A 24,251-nucleotide genomic window follows, 5' to 3' on the forward strand; every position below is an offset into this window, starting at 1 on the left:
GGTACGAAAAACCGAGACTTTTATAAATTAAAAGAGTGAGAAACACCTGCAAAGTGGAACCACAGTGGAGAAAGCCCCTGTCAAGCCTACACTACAAGATTACTCTGCTAACAAAGAAAAGAAATACATATTTCACATAAATTACAGTCCAGTGTGCTGAAAGCTAAATTAAACCATGTGTGCGCAAAAACTATATATACAAACATACAGTCCGAACAGAGGAATTAAAGTGGGCCCAAAATCTAGTAAATAATTTACATAAGACATTATAGTACAAATTGTGACTTGGGCGGTGCGAAATACCCTCCAAACCCCCTTGCTCATTGAATTATTAAAGACCTCGAGGAATTATTCCCCTAAAAAACATACGAGAAACTCTGGAGCAGCAGGCAAGGCCACAGACGGAGGGATTTCCATACCTGGAATTTCGTTCTGGGCAGAGATGGGGTCTTCCCTTAGTCATGGATGGGCCACAAGGAAAGGTAGGCGCCCAGCTTGTGCAATCGTAAAACATATAACACAAGTTAAATATCAGAGAAAGTTATCCCTTCTACAGTAGCAACAATTCAAGGTAATATAACTTCAGTTCCTTGTCAAGGAACTTACCTGCTAAAGGAGCCCCGACCAGTATATGAATAGCATTGTCCCAAATTTGCAGGCCGCTTCCATAGCCAAACTTACCTACAGATGTGTAACCTAGTGTCAACGAGAGCCATTCTATGAACAATATAAAAAAACCAAGGAGCTCATAATCAACTAATGTAGGGCAACCATAATTTTGTTCGTCATTACCTGAAGGGTTGATGACCGAACCACCAGTATTCGGACAGCAACTGTAGGTCGGCTCTTGGGTCTGAGTGCACAGGCGGAGCCCGAACAAATCCCCAGAGAGGGAAAATCGACTAACAAAATGAGCCAACTTCCAAGATTGTCGATAGAATAGGTTGGCAGCTCGTGAAAGAAGATTATCCGGCCACCGTTGGATTGAATGATGTGTTTCCCCACAGTCGATACAGCAGGGATTACCATGCAAGGCAGAGGAAGAGACATTCCTACCGGCCTCGTATAGTACGAAGCCAAGCAAGAGTTAATTCACTTGAAAACGGATAAGGCATGTCACGCAGAAGGAAAATCAAAATATAACTCATTACCAAATGTCGTGTGGATCTCATGCATAAGACTTTTGTAAAGCCAATATAAAAACAATACGCCAGCTTTTAAAACAATGAAATGTGGAATTCAAGTGGTGGCGTAAGTAAAACAATTCCCTTAGTTGCCCATGGGTATGGGAATTATATAAATGTAAAACAATTCTCCCACACACAGAGTCCATGCTGGGAGGAATAAGAATTTTAGGGAATTGCATCTAATTGTAAGTGGTTCTTGAATTGAGTTGCAGAAAAAAGAGTCGTTAAAGGGATCTTCCGATGATGGAAGGATCGTCTGGAGCTGTCGATCACATGGATATTAATATTCCTCCGCCAACAGAATTGCCGGGTGCTCATCATCATCGCGCGACGTCGCGTTGGAGAGGAGTTGTTCCTCAGAGTAGCGGTAAATGGGGAGCTCAAATTCGCGCAGGCAAAGAAGAAATTGAGTTGGGCACATTTGATAGTGAAGAGGAGGCTGCAAGAGCATATGAGAGGGCCATCGTCAAATACAGAAGACCCCATGAGCGAGGCTGCATGAGCATTCTCAGCAAAGAGAAAGTCGAGGAAGAAATCAAATTCCAGGCCATCTACACCAAAGAGAAGATAGTGGAAATGATCAAATATCATTCCTACGACGAGAAGTTATGGAGGTTTAATGGTGGTGGCCATGGAGTTGATATAAAGAGGCACACAAAAATTCTGTTCAGTAAGGAGGTGACCCACACAGATTTAAGCCACCAATTGATCATTCCGGCAGATTACGCAACTCGTTATTTTCGTCTGGATGAGCAGCAGAGTAGAGAAAAGAAGTTGTTATTCCTAGACGAGAAGGGAGAGTCGTGGTACTTCCGTTACACTTGCATGAAGAAACAGAACTATGTGCTGAGCAAGGGATGGAAACGCTATATGCACCACAAAAATTTGAAGGTCGGTGATCTTCTTCTCTTTGAGAGATTGCACTCATGGAATTTACTCACCGTTATTCGTGGTGAGGAGGAATGTCATGGCCGATCAGTCCAGCCTCAAGGCGAAACCAGTGATGTCCAATCAGTGCAGCCTCAACGCGAAACTGTTGAAATAATAATTTCAACTGAAGTTTTATTTGCGATGCGATCTATCGCATATCGTAAATCGCAAACACACCTTGTCACCCTCCATTTGTTCACTTGATTTCTGGCGATTGCGATGGTGCGATGCGATCCGATCGCATATCGCAGATCGCAACATATGTGTGTGCCCCAATTTTGTGTTCCGACCAAATGGGATTCTGCGATGCGATTTAAATGAAGTCAATGGGTGAAGTATGGGCCAGCATTAAATGAAATTTTACGTGAAGTAAAAGTTTTACTTTACCACAAGTAAGTGTCAGTAAAACAGTAAATGCAATTTACTGCGGTTGGTAAGTTTTGGTGAAGTTTTTAATTTTATTTCAGCGGGAGTATGGGCTCAAGTAATGGTTGGTAAATGCATTTAATTTTTTATTATGTCTTTTACGAAAGCATGGCCAGTGAAGACGTGTAGTAATTTCTTCTTGGGTTGTCATATATATGTAATGTTTTTTTTTCGTGTATTGTAATATAGGAAGGTAATGCACAGCAGTGCGAACTAATGAAATTGAAGAGTGAGACACAGCAGTGCGATGTATTGTAACCCATGCAGTAGCGTGAAGAAAATCTGTGTAATTTCCACACAGCATTGAAAGTAATTTTTCTGTAGTTGAAGTCTGTTTTTACAGCAGTGAATGTAGAAGAGATTCTTACACAGAGCAGTGTAAAATCTCAGGAGAAGACTGAGTAATTTTTTTTTGTTCTTGGTGAATCCCTCTGAGAGAGGAAGAAGGTTGTAACAGATGTTGCTTTTATTAATGAATAGAAATGTGTGGTGTGTGAAAACTCTGTCTGTCAGCTGTGAGTAATTTTTAAGTTTCCGCTGTGTTAAAGATCCTGTGTTAGAAAACAGAGTTTTATTCTGTGTGTGTTCAGCTTGTGTGTTTTTGGGATTTTACCAGAAAAATCCCCAACAGTGGTATCAGAGCTAATCCAAGCTCTTTGAAGGGTTCAAAGAAGCTGAAGGAAGGATTCTTACTGCAGCAACTTCTCCAGCAGTGTGAAGACTCAGGCAAAAGAATCCAAGGTATTTCTCTTAAATACTTGACTGTATTTTGAAGCATAGTTAAAAGTGCAAAAATGGCTGGCACAAGCAACAGCAATAGCATGGGTATGCAGCTCCCACTATTTGATGGAAAAAACTATGACTATTGGGCAATAACAATGAAAGCCCTGTTTGCTTCCCAAGACTTACGGGAAATAGTTGAGGATGGTTTTGAACAACCAGCAGATGAAAATGAGTTTAATGCATTAACTCAAGGAGAGAAGGATCTATTAAAGAGTTGCAAGAAGAAGGATTCAAAAGCCCTTTTCTTCTTGTATCAAGCAGTGCATGGAAGCGTGTTTCCAAGGTTAGCAGCAGCTAAGACATCCAATGAAGCATGGAAAACTCTCAAGACAGCCTATCAAGGAATGGAGAGAGTGAAGACAACAAAGCTACAGTTACTGAGGAAAGATTTTGAGAACCTGTGCATGAAGGAGTCAGACAACATTGAATCATTCTTCACACATGTAATTGGTTTGGTCACACAGATAAGGACTCATGGAGAAACCCTTGAAGATAGGAGGATTGTGGAGAAAATATTGAGGGTTTTACCCTCAAAGTTTGATGCGATTGTCACTACCATAGAAGAGACAAAGGATCTCTCAAACTTTTCAGTTGATGAGCTTCATGCATCACTGATCACACATGAGCAGAGGTTGAGTAGAAATGAAAACTCATCTCTAGAGCAAGCCTTCAAGACCCAGATGTCCTTTGGAAGAGGAAGAGGTCAAGGCAGAGGAAACAAGAGAGGAAGAGGCAGAAGCCAGAACAGAGGAGGAAGGAACAGTCCAGCGAATGCTCAAGGAAGAGGCAGCAATCCAAATCAGAACCAAGGCCAAGGCAGCAGGCAACAAAGTGGACAACATCATGCTCAAGGACAAAGGTATGAAAAATCCAATGTCCAATGTTATTATTGTAAAAAATATGGGCATTATGGCAGTGAATGTAGAAAGAAGCAACATGATGTGAGTAATAGCTCTAGTGCAAATATTACTAGAGAAAATGTCAGCCAAGATAATGTATTGTTAGCTTGTAAGATGGCTGAAACAAATAGTGAAGATATATGGTTTCTAGACTCTGGTTGCAGCAACCATATGACAGGAAACATAGCTTTGTTTTCTGCTTTAGATCAAAGTGTGAAGTCACAAGTCACACTTGGGACTGATAGCAAAATTTCTGTTATGGGTAAAGGAGAAGTTAAAATATTTACAAAGCAAAGTGAAAAGAAAACCATAGCAGATGTCTACTATGTCCCCGGAATGAGATGTAACCTCTTAAGTATTGGACAGCTTGTTCAAAAGGGTTACAATGTTTTCTTTCAAAATGATGTATGCACCATCATGGATATTCCACCCAGCAAGCGATGCATTGCTGAAGTGAGGATGACGAGGAACAGAATGTTCCCTCTTAGAATAAGAGCAGATTTGAAAAACAAAGATGCAATGGCAGCAGTTACCCAAGAGGCTTTCCAAAGCCAACCAAAGGATGAAAATTGGTTGTGGCACTTGAGATTTGGACATCTCAACTTTGGAGGCCTTAATTTGTTGAGCAGAAAAGGAATGGTAAGGGGATTACCATTGATAGAGAAACCGGACAGCCTATGTGAAGGCTGCATATTGGGAAAACAACACAAAGAAAGTTTTCCTTCAGGGAAAAGCATAAGGGCGACAGCACCCTTAGAAATTGTCCACTCAGATTTATGTGGACCGATGCAAAATCAATATTTAGCAGGCAGCCAATATTTTCTAACATTCATTGATGATTTTACAAGAAAAACTTGGGTTTATTTCTTGAAGAATAAAAGTGAAGTGTTTGAAAAATTCCGAAATTTCAAAGCACTTGTGGAAAATCAAAGTGGGTTGCGTATTAAAGTTTTGAGAACAGACAGAGGAGGTGAGTATATCTCCAAAGAATTTTTATGTTTTTGCAGGGAAAATGGAATTCAAAAGCAATTCACAGCAAGGTACACCCGACAGCAAAATGGAGGTGCTGAAAGGAAGAACAGGACCATTATGGATATGGCGAGGAGCATGTTGAAGGCAAAGCATTTGCCAAATGATTATTGGGCTGAAGCCGTAAACTGTGCTGTATATATCTTGAATAGGTGTCCTACAAAAGTTGTAATGAACAAAGTGCCGGAAGAAGCATGGAGTGGGAGAAAGCAAGGAGTCACCCACATGAAAGTTTTTGGATGTGTGGCCTATGCACACATTCCTGATCAGCTAAGGAGGAAGTTGGACAGCAAGGGGGAGAAATGTATCTTCATTGGATACAGTGAGGAATCCAAAGCTTACAGGTTGTATATCCCATCTACCAAGAAATTCTTTGTGAGCAGAGATGTTCAGTTCATTGAGGAGGAAGCTTGGGATGGAAGCATAGAGAAAACAGTTAATGTTAAAAACTGTTTGTCTCATGATGAAGATGATGAGGAGATCGCTGAAATACATCCCCAAACAGCAACGCCAACACAAGGACAACAAGGAACACCCTTGAGGAGAAATGAGAGTGCTTCTTCAAGCACACCACAAGGAGGAAATTCAAGTGCATCTTCAAGCACTTGCACACCAAGTGAAAGAGGTAAGAAGTTCAGAAATCTAAGTGACATTTATGATGAAGGAATGAATTCCTTATTTGCCTTTTATTGTCATGTTGATGATCCTATTCATTTTGAAGATGCAATTAAAGATAAGAAATGGATAGAAGCTATGGATGAGGAGATGAATGCCATAGAAAGAAACAAGACATGGGATTTGGTTGAGCTACCAAAAGGTAAAGAAGTCATTGGAGTTAAATGGGTCTATAAGACCAAATGCAATGCTGAAGGCAAAATTGAAAGACGCAAGGCAAGGCTTGTTGTCAAGGGATACAAGCAGCAATATGGGAGAGATTATGAGGAAAATTTCGCACCGGTTGCAAGAATGGAAACCGTGAGAGCAGTGTTGTCCATAGCAGCACAAAACAAATGGAAAGTCTAACAAATGGATGTGAAGTCGGCATTCCTAAATGGAGTGTTAAAGGAAGAGGTTTACATTGAACAACCTCTAGGCTATGAGAAGAAAGGCCAAGAGCACAAAGTGTGCAGATTGAAGAAAGCTCTTTATGGGCTGAAGCAAGCGCCAAGAGCATGGTACAGTAGGATAGATTCCTATCTACTGGAAAATGAATTTGACAAATGTGAGGGAGAACCCACCGTCTACATCAAATAAAAGGATGGAAAGATTTTAATTGTTGCCTTGTATGTTGATGATGTTATTTTTACAGGTAATGATGACTACCTCATTGAGAACTTCAAATCAGTCATGAAAGAAGAATTTGAGATGAATGACATGGGTTTGCTGAGATACTTCTTAGGAATAGAAGTAGATCAAGATGAAAATGGAATTTTTATCTCTCAAGCAAGATATGTAAATGAAGTGTTGGAAAGATTCCACATGCAAGAGTGCAAGGCAGCAATCACTCCCACAGTAATGGGATTAAAACTCAGCAAAGAGGACAGCAGCAAGGATTTTGATCCTAGCTTGTATAAGAGCATAGTTGGCAGCCTTATGTATTTAACTGCAACTAGGCCGGATATAATGCATGCTGTTAGTTTAATTTCCAGATTCATGGAGAGGCCAAAAGAGGCACATTGGCAGGCAGCAAAAAGGATTCTCAGGTATGTCAAAGGTACAAAAAGATTTGGCATTTTGTATACTTTTTCAGAAAGTTCAGATTTAGTTGGCTACACCGATAGCGATTGGGCTGGAAGTGTGGATGATCGGAAAAGCACTTCCGGTTATGTCTTTCATATGGGTTCAGGAGCCATTTCATGGGCTTCCAAGAAACAGCCAATTGTGGCGTTGTCTACAGCAGAAGCAGAGTACGTGGCAGCTACAGCAGCAACGTGTCAAGCGGTTTGGATGAGAAGAATGTTGAGGAGTGTTGAGCAATTTATTGGACTTAAATTGCTGCATAAATTATCGACCAAGGAAACTCGTAAGCTTGTGATGATGCCAGCACAATATATGCAGGAGTAGGCAACTAACCTATGTCTAACTTAATTTTTTACGATTCAATATAATATGCAAGGGAAGAGGCTCCTAACTAAGGAGGTCCTGGTTGTCCTTCCCTACAGTATCATAGAGAAATCATTCATAAACCAGAAACTTGAAATAAAGACAAGAGAATGAACTTAATTGTTGTTTAGATTCAAGTAGAGAGAGAGACTAACTTAGTCTCTTGATTATCCTCTCATGTACTAGTCCAAACTAAACTAAGATTCATTCACAAGCATAAGAAATGAAATAACTTGAAACATAAACACAAAAGAATGAATTTCAATTACCATATAAATCAATGGAGAGAGAGCCTAACTTAGACTCTTGGTATCTCCTCATATGATACTTGAAACATAAAAGCAAAAGAATGAATTTCAATTATCATGCAAATCAAATGGAGAGAGAGAGTCTAACTTAGACTCTTGGTTATCCTCTCATAAGTTGATAAGATTCTAATTTAAAACTCATTCATCAATCATAAACAAATCAAATTCTCAAACATATAAGAAATTAAATGAAATAAGATCTAATATGAAATAACATGTTTCTCTCATCCTTTTAGAGTGAGCTCAATTCTCCTAAGAACAAGACAAATTATTCCATATACTACATTAAGCAAACTTATATCTAAAAACTACATAATGGAAATGTATGAAAAATGAAGCTTTATTCTATGCCATCATAAGTTGGATACAATGCTCCAAGAGTCCTCTCTTTTTTGAATGGAGGAGGTACTCCTATTTATACAATGAGAGGAGATAACAAACTCATAATGATGATCCATTAATCTCTCTTTTAGTTCCATACATTTCTCAACCATCTAGACACATAACCCTATCCTCCATGATCTTCTCCATGAAGCTTATCTTATCAAATTCGAATTTGATCATTCAAGGCCACATAAAGATGCCCTGGAAGCTTCCTTTGTGCCTACACATGTCAACAAACTCATGCTAATTGTTAGGTATAAGTTTAAGCATATTATTTTCTAAGTTTTAGCCATAAATTCACTTAGAAATGTTAAGAATTAATAAACTTTGGAAAAGTATTGTTAGAACCAAATAATGAGGTAAATGTAATGATATGGAGGTGGAATGGAGGTGACATGAAGGTAAAATGTGAAAATATTGGTGAATAATGGAGTGAAAATAGGGACTATTTTGAGGCCCAACATCTCCCCCAAACTCAAGATATTGCATGTCCTCATGCAATCAATGGTATTACATGTCCTCATGCAATCTATTACATTACGTTTTGGTACTTGAGCTTTGGCTCGAACTCTGCATGATATCATTTACTTAACTTTTGCAAAGCATTTTTGATGAATTACAACTTGGTTGGTTCTTGTGTTTCAACCATATTTTGTTTGTTGCATTCAATGTATGACCTTTGCATAATGATAATGTGCTTTTTATTGCAGAGTATTTTTGTTGGAATGCATCATGGTTGGTTCTTGTGTAACAACCATGCTTGTGTTGGCATTTTGTTGGAATGCACCATGGTTGGTTCTTGTGTAACAACCATGATTATGTTAGCATCCAATTAACTTTTAAATACTTTTGACAAAGCTATTTGTATGCTCATGTAATAGTGAATATAGCTTGAAGGTAAGTGGGGTTAAGAATGTGATATATGAATATGGATGTTATATGAATGTGATATATGAATGTGGATGTATCCTTCCCCTTAAACGGATGATTTGGGAAATTATGTGAAATGGGGAAAGCAAGGAAAAAGGAAGTGAAGTTTTTTCCAAAAATTATTATTCTAACTTTTCAAGGAATTTAATGGTTAAAAGTTAGAAAATATCATACCTTAACTTACCCTTCCAAAACGGATGAGAGCTGTGCACGTGTGGCTGCAAGAACTTTTGTTCATGGTCTTCTTTACTTGGTTGGAAAAATCATGCATGAATCATGCATGTGCAGCTGCCACAATTCTGCTCTAAATCTGCTTCTTCAAGCTGTGGATGAAAGATGAATCTGTGTTATTGTATCGGCTGCTGGATCCTCTGCTGCTGGATGAAAAATCTGAGGAGTCTGCTGAACATGGCTGAAAGTTGTATCTGCTGCTGGATGATGAATCTGATGAGTCTTGCTGAATATGGTTGAAAATATATAAGGCTTGGAAGGTATACAAAATATAGAAGTTACATTTTCCTCCCAGCCTTATTTATTCACTTGTCCTCAAGTGAAATACAATGTATACAATGAATGGAAATACAATGAATGGAAATTGGCTTCATCTGCTACAAAATATGGGTCTTCAAGTCTTCAACGCTCGATGGCACAAATCTTACTATGCGATTAAATGTGTCGATGTCGAACATAGCAAGAAGTTGTTGACTTAGTGGTCATTAATGAATGCCCCTAGCCAACACAAGAGCTCCCACCATTGATTCCAATGGGAGTCAGGATGCCTAACACATCTTTGTAGGTACGAATAAATTTGTCGTAGTTGAGTCACCTACAAGATCCAACGAACAAGGGATATTATTGTACTCCCATTGTTCATTGGCAAGAGTACTTGCCATTAAGGCATGCAAGCATCTAGGTGTTTTTTAAATGATACATAGACTCTAGGACTTTGACTCAAGCAGAGTTTTATTGGTGGAAATGAAGGGGAATGATAATGACAAAGAAAATGGATGGATGTAAGGAAAATGCATGGTGGATGAATAAAAACTCTTGTTGTGAAAAATGGATATGGAAATGTCATGCTTTATGGATGTACAATTGGTGGGATTCAAAATCTTTTCAGAAAGGGAGGTGGAAGGTAGTGGTTGTGGAGATGGATTTGTCTTGAGAATTTTTTTCATGAATTAGTCTTTGGAAGACCAATTGTGCACATAATGTAATCTCCTGAATGATCACTTTGATTATCCTGTAACCTGTAAAAAACTTGGTACAAAGAAAACATAAGTGTGCTCAAGAAGAATTGCGCATATTCTTCATGATTCCTACGCAAAAATTTCGTACCAATTAAAAAGATCAAAGAAAATCAAAGCGTTGAATGTAACTCAATTCATGATATCAATTTCAATCCATTCTTCAAAATAACCATGTAAAATACTACTCCCTGTCAGATAACTCATGAATGTGCTTTGCAATTCTGTTCTGTAAAGCATACAAGAATCATGTGATGAGTTTATGCCATCTTGATGCTATCGAGAATTGAATCCTCCAATTGATTTTCGAAATGTGTCTCCAAGTATCCCTTTTTTTTATTTTGAAATCTGCGTGAATTTTGTGACTTATTATTGTCATTATTATTATTATTATTATATATATATATATATATATATATATATATATATATATATTTTAAGTAATAATTAAATGAAAACATCATTTTTATGTTGATTTTACTTATTTATTTAGATTTTGTTTAAACAATAAATTAAAAACATAATTTTTTTAATTTATTATTTAAGTTGAATTTTCTTTTAAAATTGTAAAATCAACAAAATTTATTTAGGAAATCCTTAAAATGAAGTTAGTATTTTTTTAAGAAAATCCAAATTTTTAACTAAAAATAAATATAAAATAATTTTTTTTTTAACCATATTAATATAATTATAACATATTAACATATTAATATAATTAATATACTAATACAATCATAATATATATTAATACAAGTCAAACATTACTTATAAATCAAATCAAATCAATTATTAAAAAAATAAATAAATATATATAAATACAAATCTAAAAACATCAAAACAAATCAAAATTATTACTAAAAATATACAAATATAAATCAAAAGAAATCCAACCTTTATAAATCAAAACAAATAAAACAAATCAAAATTATTACTAAAAATATACAAATATAAATCAAAAGAAATCCAATCTTTATAAATAAAAAAAATCAAAAGTATTACTAAAAATATACAAATATTAATCAAAAGAAATCCAACATTTATAAATGTAAATAAAAAATAAAAAGAAATATAATATATAGCAATAAATACAAAATCCAAACAATTGAAATGAAAAATCCAAAGCGTTCCATATGCAAAGCGTTTGGTTTTGCAAAGTCTGCGATCATCATTGTGAGGGTCTTCCTGCGCTCTGTCTGGGTGAGGATCTTCGTTGCCGCAACTCCTCTTTTCTTCATTTCCTTCATACCTGGGATCAAGGTCTCAGTTTCATCCATGGCAATGATCCTAACGGTGTTCTCTTCCAAATGTTGGGCGTCCTTGAGCACAAGACGAATGGGATTGTCCAGAACCTCCAGCGCTGTGAGGATCGATGGCAACCCCATCTGAAAGCGGACATCAACGACGGCACTGATGCCCTGAGAGACATGGCCGATGGCTCCAGCACCGGTAAACTCGTCAGTCACCTTTCCCAGCGCTTTTTGGGCCACCAGCGGAAGGCGGAGGCTGCGCAGGGGCGGCCGGTTTTGGCTTTGCCTACAAAAGCGGTTCAAGGTCTCCGTTTTGTTCTTATATCAGCTACAAAAACAATAGAAGTTCATTTCTAATCAGATCGAAGGGTCTGAGGTTAAGACCCTTGCAGCGGCATTCTGTGGCAGAAGATTAAGCCCACTGTGGAAGGCTAAAATAATCCTGAGGATTCTAAATCATTTCGGGAGGCCGGATTGTGGAATGGCAGTGCTTCTGGCAAGCATCTCCTGATATTGCCTAAATGACCGTTGTTTCTCCAGTCGGAAATTTTCATGAAAACTAGCAATGAAATCATCGGCCAATCGATCAATCTCTTCATCCAGATTGGGCGCATCTTCATTAATTCTCTTCAATATGAAAGTGGAGACAGGATTTATGGAATCATCATCGTTGTTATTGCAGGAGGTGCAGGCATCAAAAGGAACAAGCTGCTGTTCAGACGAAGAAGTGGCGTCGGAAGAAGATGAAAGGTTGTAGGGCTTCTTGGGCTTCGTGAAGGAATGGGGTAAGTGTAGGAGAGACCTATAGTGATTTATTGTGATGCCTCCATAGGCGCGCCTCTTCTTCTTGAGAGCGTCAAACACAATATCCTTCGCTTTGCCCACGTCGGCTTTGAGATGATCTGGAGCAGCCTTGGCCACCGCATGCCACACCATCTTCACAATTTCAGAGGGCGCATTTTTCGTAATCCTTACAGACTTCATGATTATGATCAATTAATAACCTTTGCGTTAGAGGCACAGATCATTGGCACTATATTCATGCCACTTCATGCCACTTCTGGCAGCAGTATCTTTTTCATCGAGCTCACTTCACAAACCAGAGGGAAAATATCGTTTGCCGGAGTCGTTGCTCATCGGCTCTCTGAAGATAAGGGAGTAATATCTTTGCAGGCTCGGAATCGTAGGCTTCGTTATCATTGCTTACTGCCTGGTGCACAATGTGAAGGGCGCTATGATCTACGGATTCCACAAGCATGGTTTTGACCAGATCCAATATTTGAATAATGCCTATTTTGCAAATTTATTTTTTTGTTTTTTCAATAAACAAAACCAAAAAAAATGATTAGTGTTTTTTTTTTTTAATGTTAAAAAAAAATGGTTAGTTTTTTTTTTTTTTAATAATAATATTATATGTTATGATACATATAGTATTATTATTTTGTGGATTGTTTTTTTTTCACAAAATTCTTTATTGTCGTTTTACAAATTAGATCTCCAGCAAGAGTTTTTTTATTTGAACCAAATCAATGGATTTTCTGATCTTCCTGATCGCACGAAGCGCAGGAAGAGAGCATACTTATCGATTGATTTGTGTTTATTTAGGCAGGGGGGTGTTTTTGAAACAACGAAATTTAAAACTAGCTAAACATCAAAACATCAGAAAACTCAAACTTAAACTTCTTTGTGAAGATCCTGCTGTCACCAGGTCTCACAAGTTATTTTGTCTAAAGAAAAATAAATACCGAATTAAATTCTAATGCCTAATCCCTTAGCACCATCCCCGGCAACGGCGCCAAAATGTTGAGCAATTTATTGGACTTAAATTGCTGCATAAATTATCGACCAGGGAAACTCGTAAGCTTGTGATGATGCCAGCACAATATATGCAGGAGTAGGCAACTAACCTATGTCTAACTTAATTATTTATGATTCAATATAATATGCAAGGGAAGAGGCTCCTAACTAAGGAGGTCCTGGTTGTCCTTCCCTACAGTATCATAGAGAAATCATTCATAAACCAGAAACTTGAAATAAAGACAAGAGAATGAACTTAATTTTTGTTTAGATTCAAGTAGAGAGAGAGAGACTAACTTAGTCTCTTGATTGTCCTCTCATATACTAGTCCAAACTAAACTAAGATTCATTCACAAGCATAAGAAATGAAATAACTTGAAACATAAACACAAAAGAATGAATTTCAATTACCATATAAATCAATGGAGAGAGAGCCTAACTTAGACTCTTGGTATCTCCTCATATGATACTTGAAACATAAATGCAAAAGAATGAATTTCAATTATCATGCAAATCAAATGGAGAGAGAGAGTCTAACTTAGACTCTTGGTTATCCTCTCATAAGTTGATAAGATTCTAATTTAAAACTCATTCATCAATCATAAACAAATCAAATTCTCAAACATATAAGAAATTAAATGAAATAAGATCTAATATGAAATAACATGTTTCTCTCATCCTTTTAGAGTGAGCTCAATTCTCCTAAGAACAAGACAAATTATTCCATATACTACATTAAGCAAACTTATATCTAAAAACTACATAATGGAAATAAAACTACATAATGGAAATGTATGAAAAATGAAGCTTTATTCTATGCCATCATAAGTTGGATACAATGCTCCAAGAGTCCTCTCTTTTTGGAATGGAGGAGGTACTCCTATTTATACAATGAGAGGAGATAACAAACTCATAATGATGATCCATTAATCTCTCTTTTAGTTCCATACATTTCTCAACCATCTAGACACATAACCCTATCCTCCATGATCTTCTCCATGAGGTCCATGATCTTCTCCATGAAGCTTATCTTATCAAATTCGAATTTGATCATTCAAGGCCACATAAAGATGCCCTGGAAGCTTCCTTTGTGCCTACACATGTCAACAAACTCATGCTAATTGTTAGGTATAAGTTTAAGCATATTATTTTCTAAGTTTTAGCCATAAATTCACTTAGAAATGTTAAGAATTAATAAACTTTGGAAAAGTATTGTTAGAACCCAATAATGAGGTAAATGTAATGATATGGAGGTGGAATGGAGGTGACATGAAGGTAAAATGTGAAAATATTGGTGAATAATGGAGTGAAAATAGGGACTATTTTGAGGCCCAACAAGGAGCTTAGGCCAAGAGCAGGCAAAAGCAACAGTGATTTTCTGTGACAATAGCTCAGCTATTGCATTGTCCAAGAATTCTGTGTTTCACAAGCGAACGAAACACATTGATACAAGGTTTCACTACATCAAAGAATTGGTGAACAATGGAGAAATTGTTTTACAACATTGCAGCACTGAGGAACAGGTTGCAGATATTCTGACCAAGCCACTGGATCAGAAGAGCTTTGAATTTTTGAGGAAATGTCTGGGTATGATTAATAACCCAGCAGTTGAAATTAAAGGGGAGTGTTGAAATAATAATTTCAACTGAAGTTTTATTTGCGATGCGATCTATCGCATATCGCAAATCGCAAACACACCTTGTCACCCTCCATTTGTTCACTTGATTTCTGGCGATTGCGATGGTGCGATGTGATCCGATCGCATATCGCAGATCGCAACATATGTGTGTGCCCCAATTTTGTGTTCCGACCAAATGGGATTCTGTGATGCGATTTAAATGAAGTCAATGGGTGAAGTATGGGCCAGCATTAAATGAAATTTTACGTGAAGTAAAAGTTTTACTTTACCGCCAGTAAGTGTCAGTAAAACAGTAAATGCAATTTACTGTGGTTGGTAAGTTTTGGTGAAGTTTTTAATTTTATTTCAGCGGGAGTATGGGCTCAAGTAATGGTTGGTAAATGCATTTAATTTTTTATTATGTCTTTTACGGAAGCATGACCAGTGAAGACGTTTAGTAATTTCTTCTTGGGTTGTCATATATATGTAATGTTTTTTTTTCGTGTATTGTAATATAGGAAGGTAATGCACAGCAGTGCGAAGTAATGAAATTGAAGAGTGAGACACAACAGTGCGATGTATTGTAACCCACGCAGCAGCATGAATAAAATCTGTGTAATTTCCACACAGCATTGAAAGTAATTTTTCTGTAGTTGAAGTCTGTTTTTACAACAGTGAATGTAGAAGAGATTCTTACACAGAGCAGTGTAAAATCTCAGGAGAAGACTGAGTAATTTTTTTTTGCTCTTGGTGAATCCCTCTGAGAGAGGAAGAAGGTTGTAACAACTGTTGCTTTTATTAATGAATAGAAATGTGTGGTGTGTGAAAACTCTGTCTGTCAGCTGTGAGTAATTTTTAAGTTTCCGCTGTGTTAAAGATCCTGTGTTAGAAAACAGAGTTTTATTCTGTGTGTGTTCAGCTTGTGTGTTTTTGGGATTTTACCAGAAAAATCCCCAACAGAAACCAGTGATGTCCAATCAGTGCAGCCTCAAGGCGAAACCAGTCATGTCCAATCAATGCAGCACTTGATCCAAATGCTATTTGGTGAAGAACTTGATCCAAATGCATGAAGGGAAGGAGAAAGCGGGCAAAATGGGCTTGTTCTATGAGTTTGAGGGTTGGTTGTGATTGGCACTTTGTTTAAGATACCATACCTGCAACCTGTTTCTTTTTGGTTGTCGTTATGGAAAATGTATTCTGTTTTTTCAATAAAAAAAACCGCCTTCTTTCTGGAAAAATGTATTTATGGTTGGGATGGTTTAAGGTAATTATATTGATATATAATTTTAGATTAATTGGTTTTTTGGCTTGGTTCAATTAGTTTAGATAGATAAATATTTTTCTTTTAGTTAAATTTAATTTGATTGCAAATTTTCTTGGAATCTGATAAATTAGAATGATTTTATAAATGTTTAATGTACATAAAGATGATCAAAAGTTTTTTTACATAAACATGTCTATGTTTTAACTTTAAGTAATTTATATAATTTTTATTTTATTGGTTCAGCTGTTTTAGTGACAACAACAATTATATAAAATTAGGGTCTCTTTTAATATATTTGTTTACTTAGATGCTGATATTATCAATTCCATATATATTATTTTATAAAAAAAATCAATTAATTAATTTTAGTGCATGAGATTGCCACTCTATATATTATAATATTTTTTAATCTGGGTATAAATGTTTAACTTAAAACTACTTTCACATCTTTTCTATTTTTAATTAGTCTTTATATTAATTAAAAAGAATAGTAATGTCACTCATTTTTACAATATTTAAATAGAGAAGACATGTAATTACAAAGTTTCTAATTCTCTCTAAAGCGTGTATATCACTCTTATTTTATTTGTTTTAAGAGTTTCAACCCTTTTTTATTTTTTATAAATTTTATTTTTATGAATACAAAGGTAAAAATATTAAAAGATTTTAGTTGAGTTGATTTATTAAAGCATTTATGTGTAAATTTAAATTTTAAAAAATATGTTATAATTAGCTTATTTATAGCATTTAGAAAAATAGTTATATTTTAATTAATAATAAAAAATCAATATCTAACATTATAAATTCTTAAAAAAAATTATCATAATTAAAAATAAGAAATAAACACTTTCTTAAAAAAACTAACAATTTGAACTATCAAGAGGATTACTCTGTAAGAAAACTTCAAGTTAAAAGGGAAAAAGGGAATAAACAACTGAATGGCTTCAACTGAACTCAAGGACTAATTTTAGAAACCCAAGGTATATATATCATAATAGAAATAATATTAAAAAATATTATAATAAAATTATTATTATTATTATTATTATTATTATTATTATTATTATTGATAATGTATATTAATTATTATAAATCCAAGGAATTGGTATTATAAACTTAAGGAATTAATATTAAAACCCCAAGGAATTATGAACTCAAGGGACTAATATTAGAAATCCAAGGTATATAAACACTAAAATAAATATCATAAACACTAAAATAAACATGGTGACCATCGTTGATTTTCATATTGAGACAATTGATTTTCATTTGAGACAATCCTTGTCACAATGTGATGTTGGACCATGGTTGACCACATGAATGTTTTTTATATGAAGACAATCTTTGTCACAATGTGACATTGGACCATGGTTTTTGATATGAAGACAATCTTTGACATTGGACAATGGTTGACCATACTTAACTATGAATGTTTTTTATATGAAGACAATCTTAGTCACAATGTGACATTGGACCATGATTGACCACCATGGATGTTTTTGATATGAAGACAATCTTTGTCACAATGTGACGTTCAACCGTGATTGACCATGATTAACTATGGATGACCATATTTGATTTTATGAAACATTGTTAACCATGATTTTCCATGGTTGAGCATCATTAGCCATGGTTTACCATGGTTATTATATAGAGATAATCTTTGTGATAATGTGTCGTTGGACCATGGTTGAGACAATGATTGATTTTTATATTGAGACAATATTTGTCACAATTAACATGGTTGACAACGATTTAACATGGTTGACCACGATTGATTTTATAAAACATGGTTTCCCATGGTTCAATAATATTAAACCCAAGGGATTAATATTATAAAACCAAAGTATATAAACCCTAAGACAAATATTGTAAACATTAAAATAAACATGGTTGTCCATGGTTGATTTTCATATTGTGACAATCCTGTCACAAAGTGATGTTGGACCATGGTTGAGCACGCTTAACCATGATTGATTTCAAATTGAGAGAATCTTTTTCACAATGCAACATTATACCATGGTTGACCATGATTGAGACAATCCTTTTCACAATGTGACATTGGACCATGGTTGACCATGATTGTTTTTCATGTCAAAAAGGTATCTATTTCAATGCGATGTTTGAAAATGGTTGACCATGGCTAATTTCCATATTGAGACAATCATTGTGACAATGCGATATTCGACCATGGTTGACCATGGTTGGCTATGATTTACCATGGATTACCATGATTGATAAGGGAATAATAAACCGACATCATTGATATTATAAACCCAAGGGATTGATATTATAAACCCAAGTGATTAATACTAAAACGTTATGAACCCAAGGGAATAATGTTAAATCCAAGCGACTAATATTATAAACCCAAGGTATACAAACCCTAAGATAAATATTATAAACACTAAAATAAACATGGTTGACCATAGTTGATTTTCATATTGAGAAAATCCTTGCCACAATGTGATGTTGGATCATTTTTGACCATAGAGCATAGTTCATTTTCATATTGAGATAATCGTTGTCACAAAGTGACATTCAACCATGGTTGGCTACAAACGACCATGTTTGACCACAATTGATATCATGAACCTAAAAGGTTAATACTAAAAAATTAAGGGATTATGAACCCACAGGAATAATATTAAACTCAACAGACTATATTATAAACCCAACGTATATAAAACCTAAGATAAATATTATAAACACTAAAATAAACATGGTTGACCATGGTTGATTTTCATATTGAGACAATCCTTGCCACAACCTGACGTTGGATCATTGTTGACCATAGTTCATTTTTATATTGAGATAATCATTGTCACAAAGTGACATTCAACCATGGTTGGCTATGAATGACCTTGTTCAACCATGATTGGTATCATGAACCTAAGGGGTTAATACTACAAACTTAAGGGATTATGAACTGATGGGAATAATATTAAACTCAACAGACTAATATTATAAATCCAATGTATATAAACCCCCCCCCACGGGAATAATATTAAACTCAAGGGATTAATATGATAAACCCAACATATATAAACCCCCACGGGAATAATATTAAACTCAATGGATTAATATTATAAACCCAACATATGTAAACCCTAAGATAAATATTATAAACACTAAAATAAACATGGTTGACCATGGTTGATTTTCACATTGAGACAATCCTTGCCACAATGTGACGTTGGATCATTGTTGACCATAGTTCATTTTCATATTGAGATAATCGTTGTCACAAAGTGACATTCAACCATGGTTGGCTATGAATGACCTTGTTCGACCATGACTGATATCATGAACCTAAGGGGTTAATGCTAAAAACTTAAGGGATTATGAACCCACATGAATATTATTAAACTCAATGGACTAATATTATAAACCCAATGTATATAAACCCCCATGGGAATAATATTAAGCTCAATGGATTAATATGATAAACCCAACGTATATAAACCCCCACGGGAATAATATTAAAGTCAACGAATTAATATTATAAACCCAACGTATATAAACTCTGAGATAAATATTATAAACACTAAAATAAAGATGGTTGACCATGGTTGATTTTCATATTGAGACAATCCTTGCCACAGTGTGACATTGGATCATTGTTGACCATAGTTCATTTTCATATTGAGATAATCCTTGTCACAAAGTGACATTCAACCATGGTTGGCTATGAATGACCTTGTTCGACCATGATTGATATAATGAACCTAAGGGGTTAATACTAAAAACTTAAGGGATTATGAACCCATAGGAATAATATTAAACTCAACGGACAATACCAAAAACTTAAGGGATTATGAACCTACAGGAATAATATTAAACTCAACGGACTAATATTATAAACCCAACTTATATAAACCCTAATATAAATATTATAAACTAGGCAATCCTTGTCACAATGAGACATTGGACCATGGGTGATCATGCTTAACCATGGTTGATTTTCAGATCAACACAATCTTTGTGAGAATGTGATGTTCAACCATGGCTAACCATGATTGACTATGGATGATCATGTTTGATTTTATGAAAGATGGTTAACCATGATTGACGATGGTTTAGCATGGTTGATGATGATTATCATGTTACAAACCCAACGTATATAAACCCTAAGATAGATATTATAAACACTAAAATACACTTGGTTGATCGTTTTTCATATTGAGACAATCCTTGTCACAATGCGACATTGGACCATGGATTATCATGCTTAACCATAGTTGATTTTCAGATCAACACAATCTCTGTGAGAACACTAAAATAATCATGGTTGATCGTGGTTTATTTTCATATTGAGAGAATCCTTGTCACAATGCGACATTGTACCATGGGTGATCATGCTTAACCATGATTGATTTTTAGATCAACACAATCTTTGTGAGAATGTGATGTTGCTAACCAAGGATGACCATGTTTGATTTTATGAAAGATGGTAACCATGATTGACAATGGTTTAGCATAGTTGATGATGATTATCATATTGAGTTAGTCTTTGTTGTAATGCAACATTGGACCATGGTTGGGACAATGATTGATTTTCATATTGAGCCAATCTTTGTCCCAATGGGATGTTGGACCATAGCTGACCACAAATGATTTTATAAATTTTATAAAACATCGTTGACCATGGTTGAATAATATTGAACCAAAAGGACTAATATTATAAACCCAAGGTATATAACCCCTAAGATAAATATTATAAAAACTAAAATAAACATTGTTGACCATGGTTTATTTTCATATTGAGGCAATCCTTGTCACAATGTGACATTGGAAAATGGTTCGACCATAGCTAACCATGGATGATTTTATAAATTTTATAAAGCATCGTTGATCATGGTTGAATAATATTAAAACCGAAGGACTAATATTATAAACCCAAAGTATATAACCCCTAAGATAAATATTATAAACACTAAAATAAACATTGTTGAACATGGTTGATTTCCATATTGAGACAATCCTTGTCACAGTGTGATGTTGGACGATGGTTGACCATGGTTGATTTTTAGATTAACAAAATATTTGCTAGAATGGGACATTGGACCATTGTTGAGCATGGTTGATTCTCATATTAAGACAATATTCGTCACATTATGTTGTTCAACCATGCTTGACCATGCTTGAGAATGCTTAATTTTCATATCGAGACAATCTTTGTCTCAATGCGACGTTGGACAATGGTTTGCCATTTTTTATTTTCATATTGAGATAATCTTTATCACAATGCAACATTCGACCATGGTTGACCATAGATGATTTTCATATTGGGATAATCATTATCACAATTTGTGACATTCAACCATGGTTGAGCATGGTTGGATATACCAATTAAATAATATTAAACCCAAAAGACTAATGTTATAAACCCAAAATATATAAACACTAATACATATAACTATTAATTTTATATCAGAACATGCGAAAGCATACATTTCCATTATATTAAATTACAAAATATATATATATATATATATATATATATATATATATATATATATATAATGATTATATATAAATAATGTAAAAAAATTATATTTAATATAAATAAATAAATTCAATATATATTTTTGAAATAAATTTATTATTATTAATACTTTTATATATATGTGAGAGAAAGAAAAACATTTCAAAGACATGAAATGAAATGATTAGTGTCAACATATATGGCACAAAATAAATTTTGAAATATAAAAATAAATAATAATGATCAAATAAATGTATTTTTTTTGGTTTTATTAAAAAATATAAAATATATGCATCTTATTTTCATAAAACTAACCACCACCAACAATAATAATAAAACTAACCACCAATACTATTAATAATTATTATTATTACCGTTATTTGGTTTTCTTTGAAATGTCTTTTTTGAAAAAATGGAAGTCCCGTGGTTTCCCTTTCAAAGGACTCTTCCGAAATACTCACTCCATCGTGCGAAGAACAGAAGTTAAATATATATATAATCTCATCTCGAACAACGTCTCGCTTTGTTTTTAAATATATTTTAGTCTTTACATAAATTATAGGATGACGCTAATGATATTCATTTTTATCTGTAATCACATTTTTATCTATATATATATATATAGAGGTATGGTGTATTTTTTTAATAACTATAATTAAGTCCACTTACGTTTATTAGTATCCATTAATAATAATTATTTTTATTAAATTATAATAAATTTCATGACATTTTAAAAAAATAAATATTATTACACGGATTTTATGCTTATAAATAATAATTATGTTATAGAAGTGGTTTATATTGGAATTAAAATAACTGGTTGAGATTGCAAATTAATTTAATATTTTTTGTCGTATGAAAAATTTACCAATTCTTTTTCAATATTTAAATCTAGTCTCTCTTTATTTTATTAAAAAATTGTAACATGTATGATTATACTTGTAAATTTATTTTTTTTCACTATTGTTACACCTCTAAGCCATTAAACATAGGTCCGCTAAGTGTGGGGGCCTTCCTCCTTAAAGTTCTTGAATCTTGCTGATTCAAATTTCCTTTTTTCTGTTGTGATACACGAACTCGTACGCGAACCTCTGTGTCGCCACATATTAATACTCTTCAACGGCCTCCTTGCCTCAGCAAGCGAACGTCCCTAGATAGTTGGCAAACCTCTCCTCTCATAGAATATGAAGATTCCTTTCTTCTTTCGTGATACACGAACTCGTACACGGACCTCTATGTCGTCAAGTATTAATACTCTTCAATGGCCTCCTTGCCTCAGTGAGGAGATGTCCCTAGAAAGTCGACGAGCCTCTCCTCTCACAGAATATGAATATTTTTACTCAAAAACAACTCAATACTCATAAAGAAAAAATATTACTTGAGTTAAGACATGGATGGGTATATCAAATGCAAAAATATTTCTTTCTATTGATTTTAGAAGATCGTTACAATTTTGAAGATCTTCAATTTTTTCAATCCAAAGATTGACTATAGGAGCATTTACCAATTATATCATTTGTTAAGAAGAAATTTCTGCATATGAGATTTGGAGACTTCTTGACTCGACACAAACGCTGTCTTTGAAGAAGATATAAAATTTAAACACTCTACCTATAGATTTCAGCCACTTTAGGTTCTCACCAAGGTTTTTAGGCCTTGATGTGTAGGCTTCCAAACTTGTCTCTAAAGAGATCTTGCTCCGTGATGCAAGCAGATCGAACAGAGTGTTCGCAGATGCAGGACATGGACACTGTCTTTGAAGAAGATATAAAAATTTGAAGACTCTACCTATAGATTTCAACCACTTTAGGTTCTCACCAAGGCTTTTAGGCCTTGATGTGTAGGCTTCCAAACTTGACTCTAAAGAGATCTTCCTCTGTGATGCAAGCAGATCGAACAAAGTGTTTGCCGATGTAGAGCAGGGAAATAGCTCTCAGACACAAAACACACAAAGCTAGAAATTTCTCAAATACTGTCAACTCTCTTCGAAATTGAATGCAACTCTCTCTGAACTCGGATGCCCAAACGAGCCTTACTCCTCTCCTTATATAGGATGAGAAGGGGACAACTTTTTGACAACTCACATTTTGTACAATGATTCGGAGATGTGGATCAAATCACACCGAAAGTCAGAGAAGTGCTCCGAGTCTCGAAATAGTACATGACAACTATACAAAGTGCAGATATAATGGAATCCCACAAAAATATATTATTTATACAAATATGGAAGATTTTTGTCAGGAATATCAAGAAAAAACCCAGTCTTTGTCATAGTCAAGAGACAAGACTTTATTGTACATTGTGGATGTGTCGAGAGACAAGACTTTATTGTACACTTTGGATGCTTTATATCGGGAGCCCACGTGAACCCGTGAATATTTGCATTTGTACCAGGGAATCTTCCAAGTGCTAGGTGATCATATGCTCCATAGGTGTCCCAAGCCTTTGAGTAGATTCTTCTAACAATCATTTGTTTGCCGCAATTTGATGCTTGATCTTTGTTAAGACAATCCACTAGAAGTGTCCACTCATAAAGGTCTACAATATCGAGTCATTTGAGTATGAATTTAGGCATGCTATGGTTTTACAAGGACAATGGAAATAATCATGA

The 24,251-nt window shown here is 34.9% G+C and overlaps 2 protein-coding genes across 2 annotated transcripts; one reads left to right on the forward strand and one right to left on the reverse strand.

The window, feature by feature from the left end:
• The first annotated feature begins 1,430 nt into the window (after positions 1-1,430).
• LOC149141228 (AP2/ERF and B3 domain-containing transcription factor RAV1-like) lies at positions 1,431-2,321 on the forward strand. The gene has a single exon (XM_089451185.1). It carries the CDS (start codon positions 1,431-1,433, stop codon positions 2,319-2,321), a length of 891 nt encoding a protein of 296 aa, XP_089307311.1.
• A 9,608-nt stretch (positions 2,322-11,929) lies between these two features.
• On the reverse strand, positions 11,930-12,468 carry LOC149141229 (uncharacterized). The gene has a single exon (XM_089451186.1). The coding sequence runs from the start codon at positions 12,455-12,457 to the stop codon at positions 11,930-11,932; it is 528 nt and encodes a 175-aa protein (XP_089307312.1). The 5' UTR covers positions 12,458-12,468.
• Between the last annotated feature and the right edge of the window lie 11,783 nt (positions 12,469-24,251).

This window comes from Pinus tabuliformis, chromosome X, assembly GCF_031772625.1.
Source record: "Pinus tabuliformis cultivar Carrire ecotype Pingquan chromosome X, CPIR1, whole genome shotgun sequence".
Taxonomy (NCBI): Eukaryota; Viridiplantae; Streptophyta; class Pinopsida; order Pinales; family Pinaceae; genus Pinus; species Pinus tabuliformis.

Coding starts and splice junctions, on each gene's coding strand:
- LOC149141229 (XM_089451186.1), bottom strand. CDS start 12,457: ATGAAGTCTGTAAGGATTACGAAAAATGCGCCCTCTGAAATTGTGAAG.
- LOC149141228 (XM_089451185.1), top strand. CDS start 1,431: ATGGAAGGATCGTCTGGAGCTGTCGATCACATGGATATTAATATTCCT.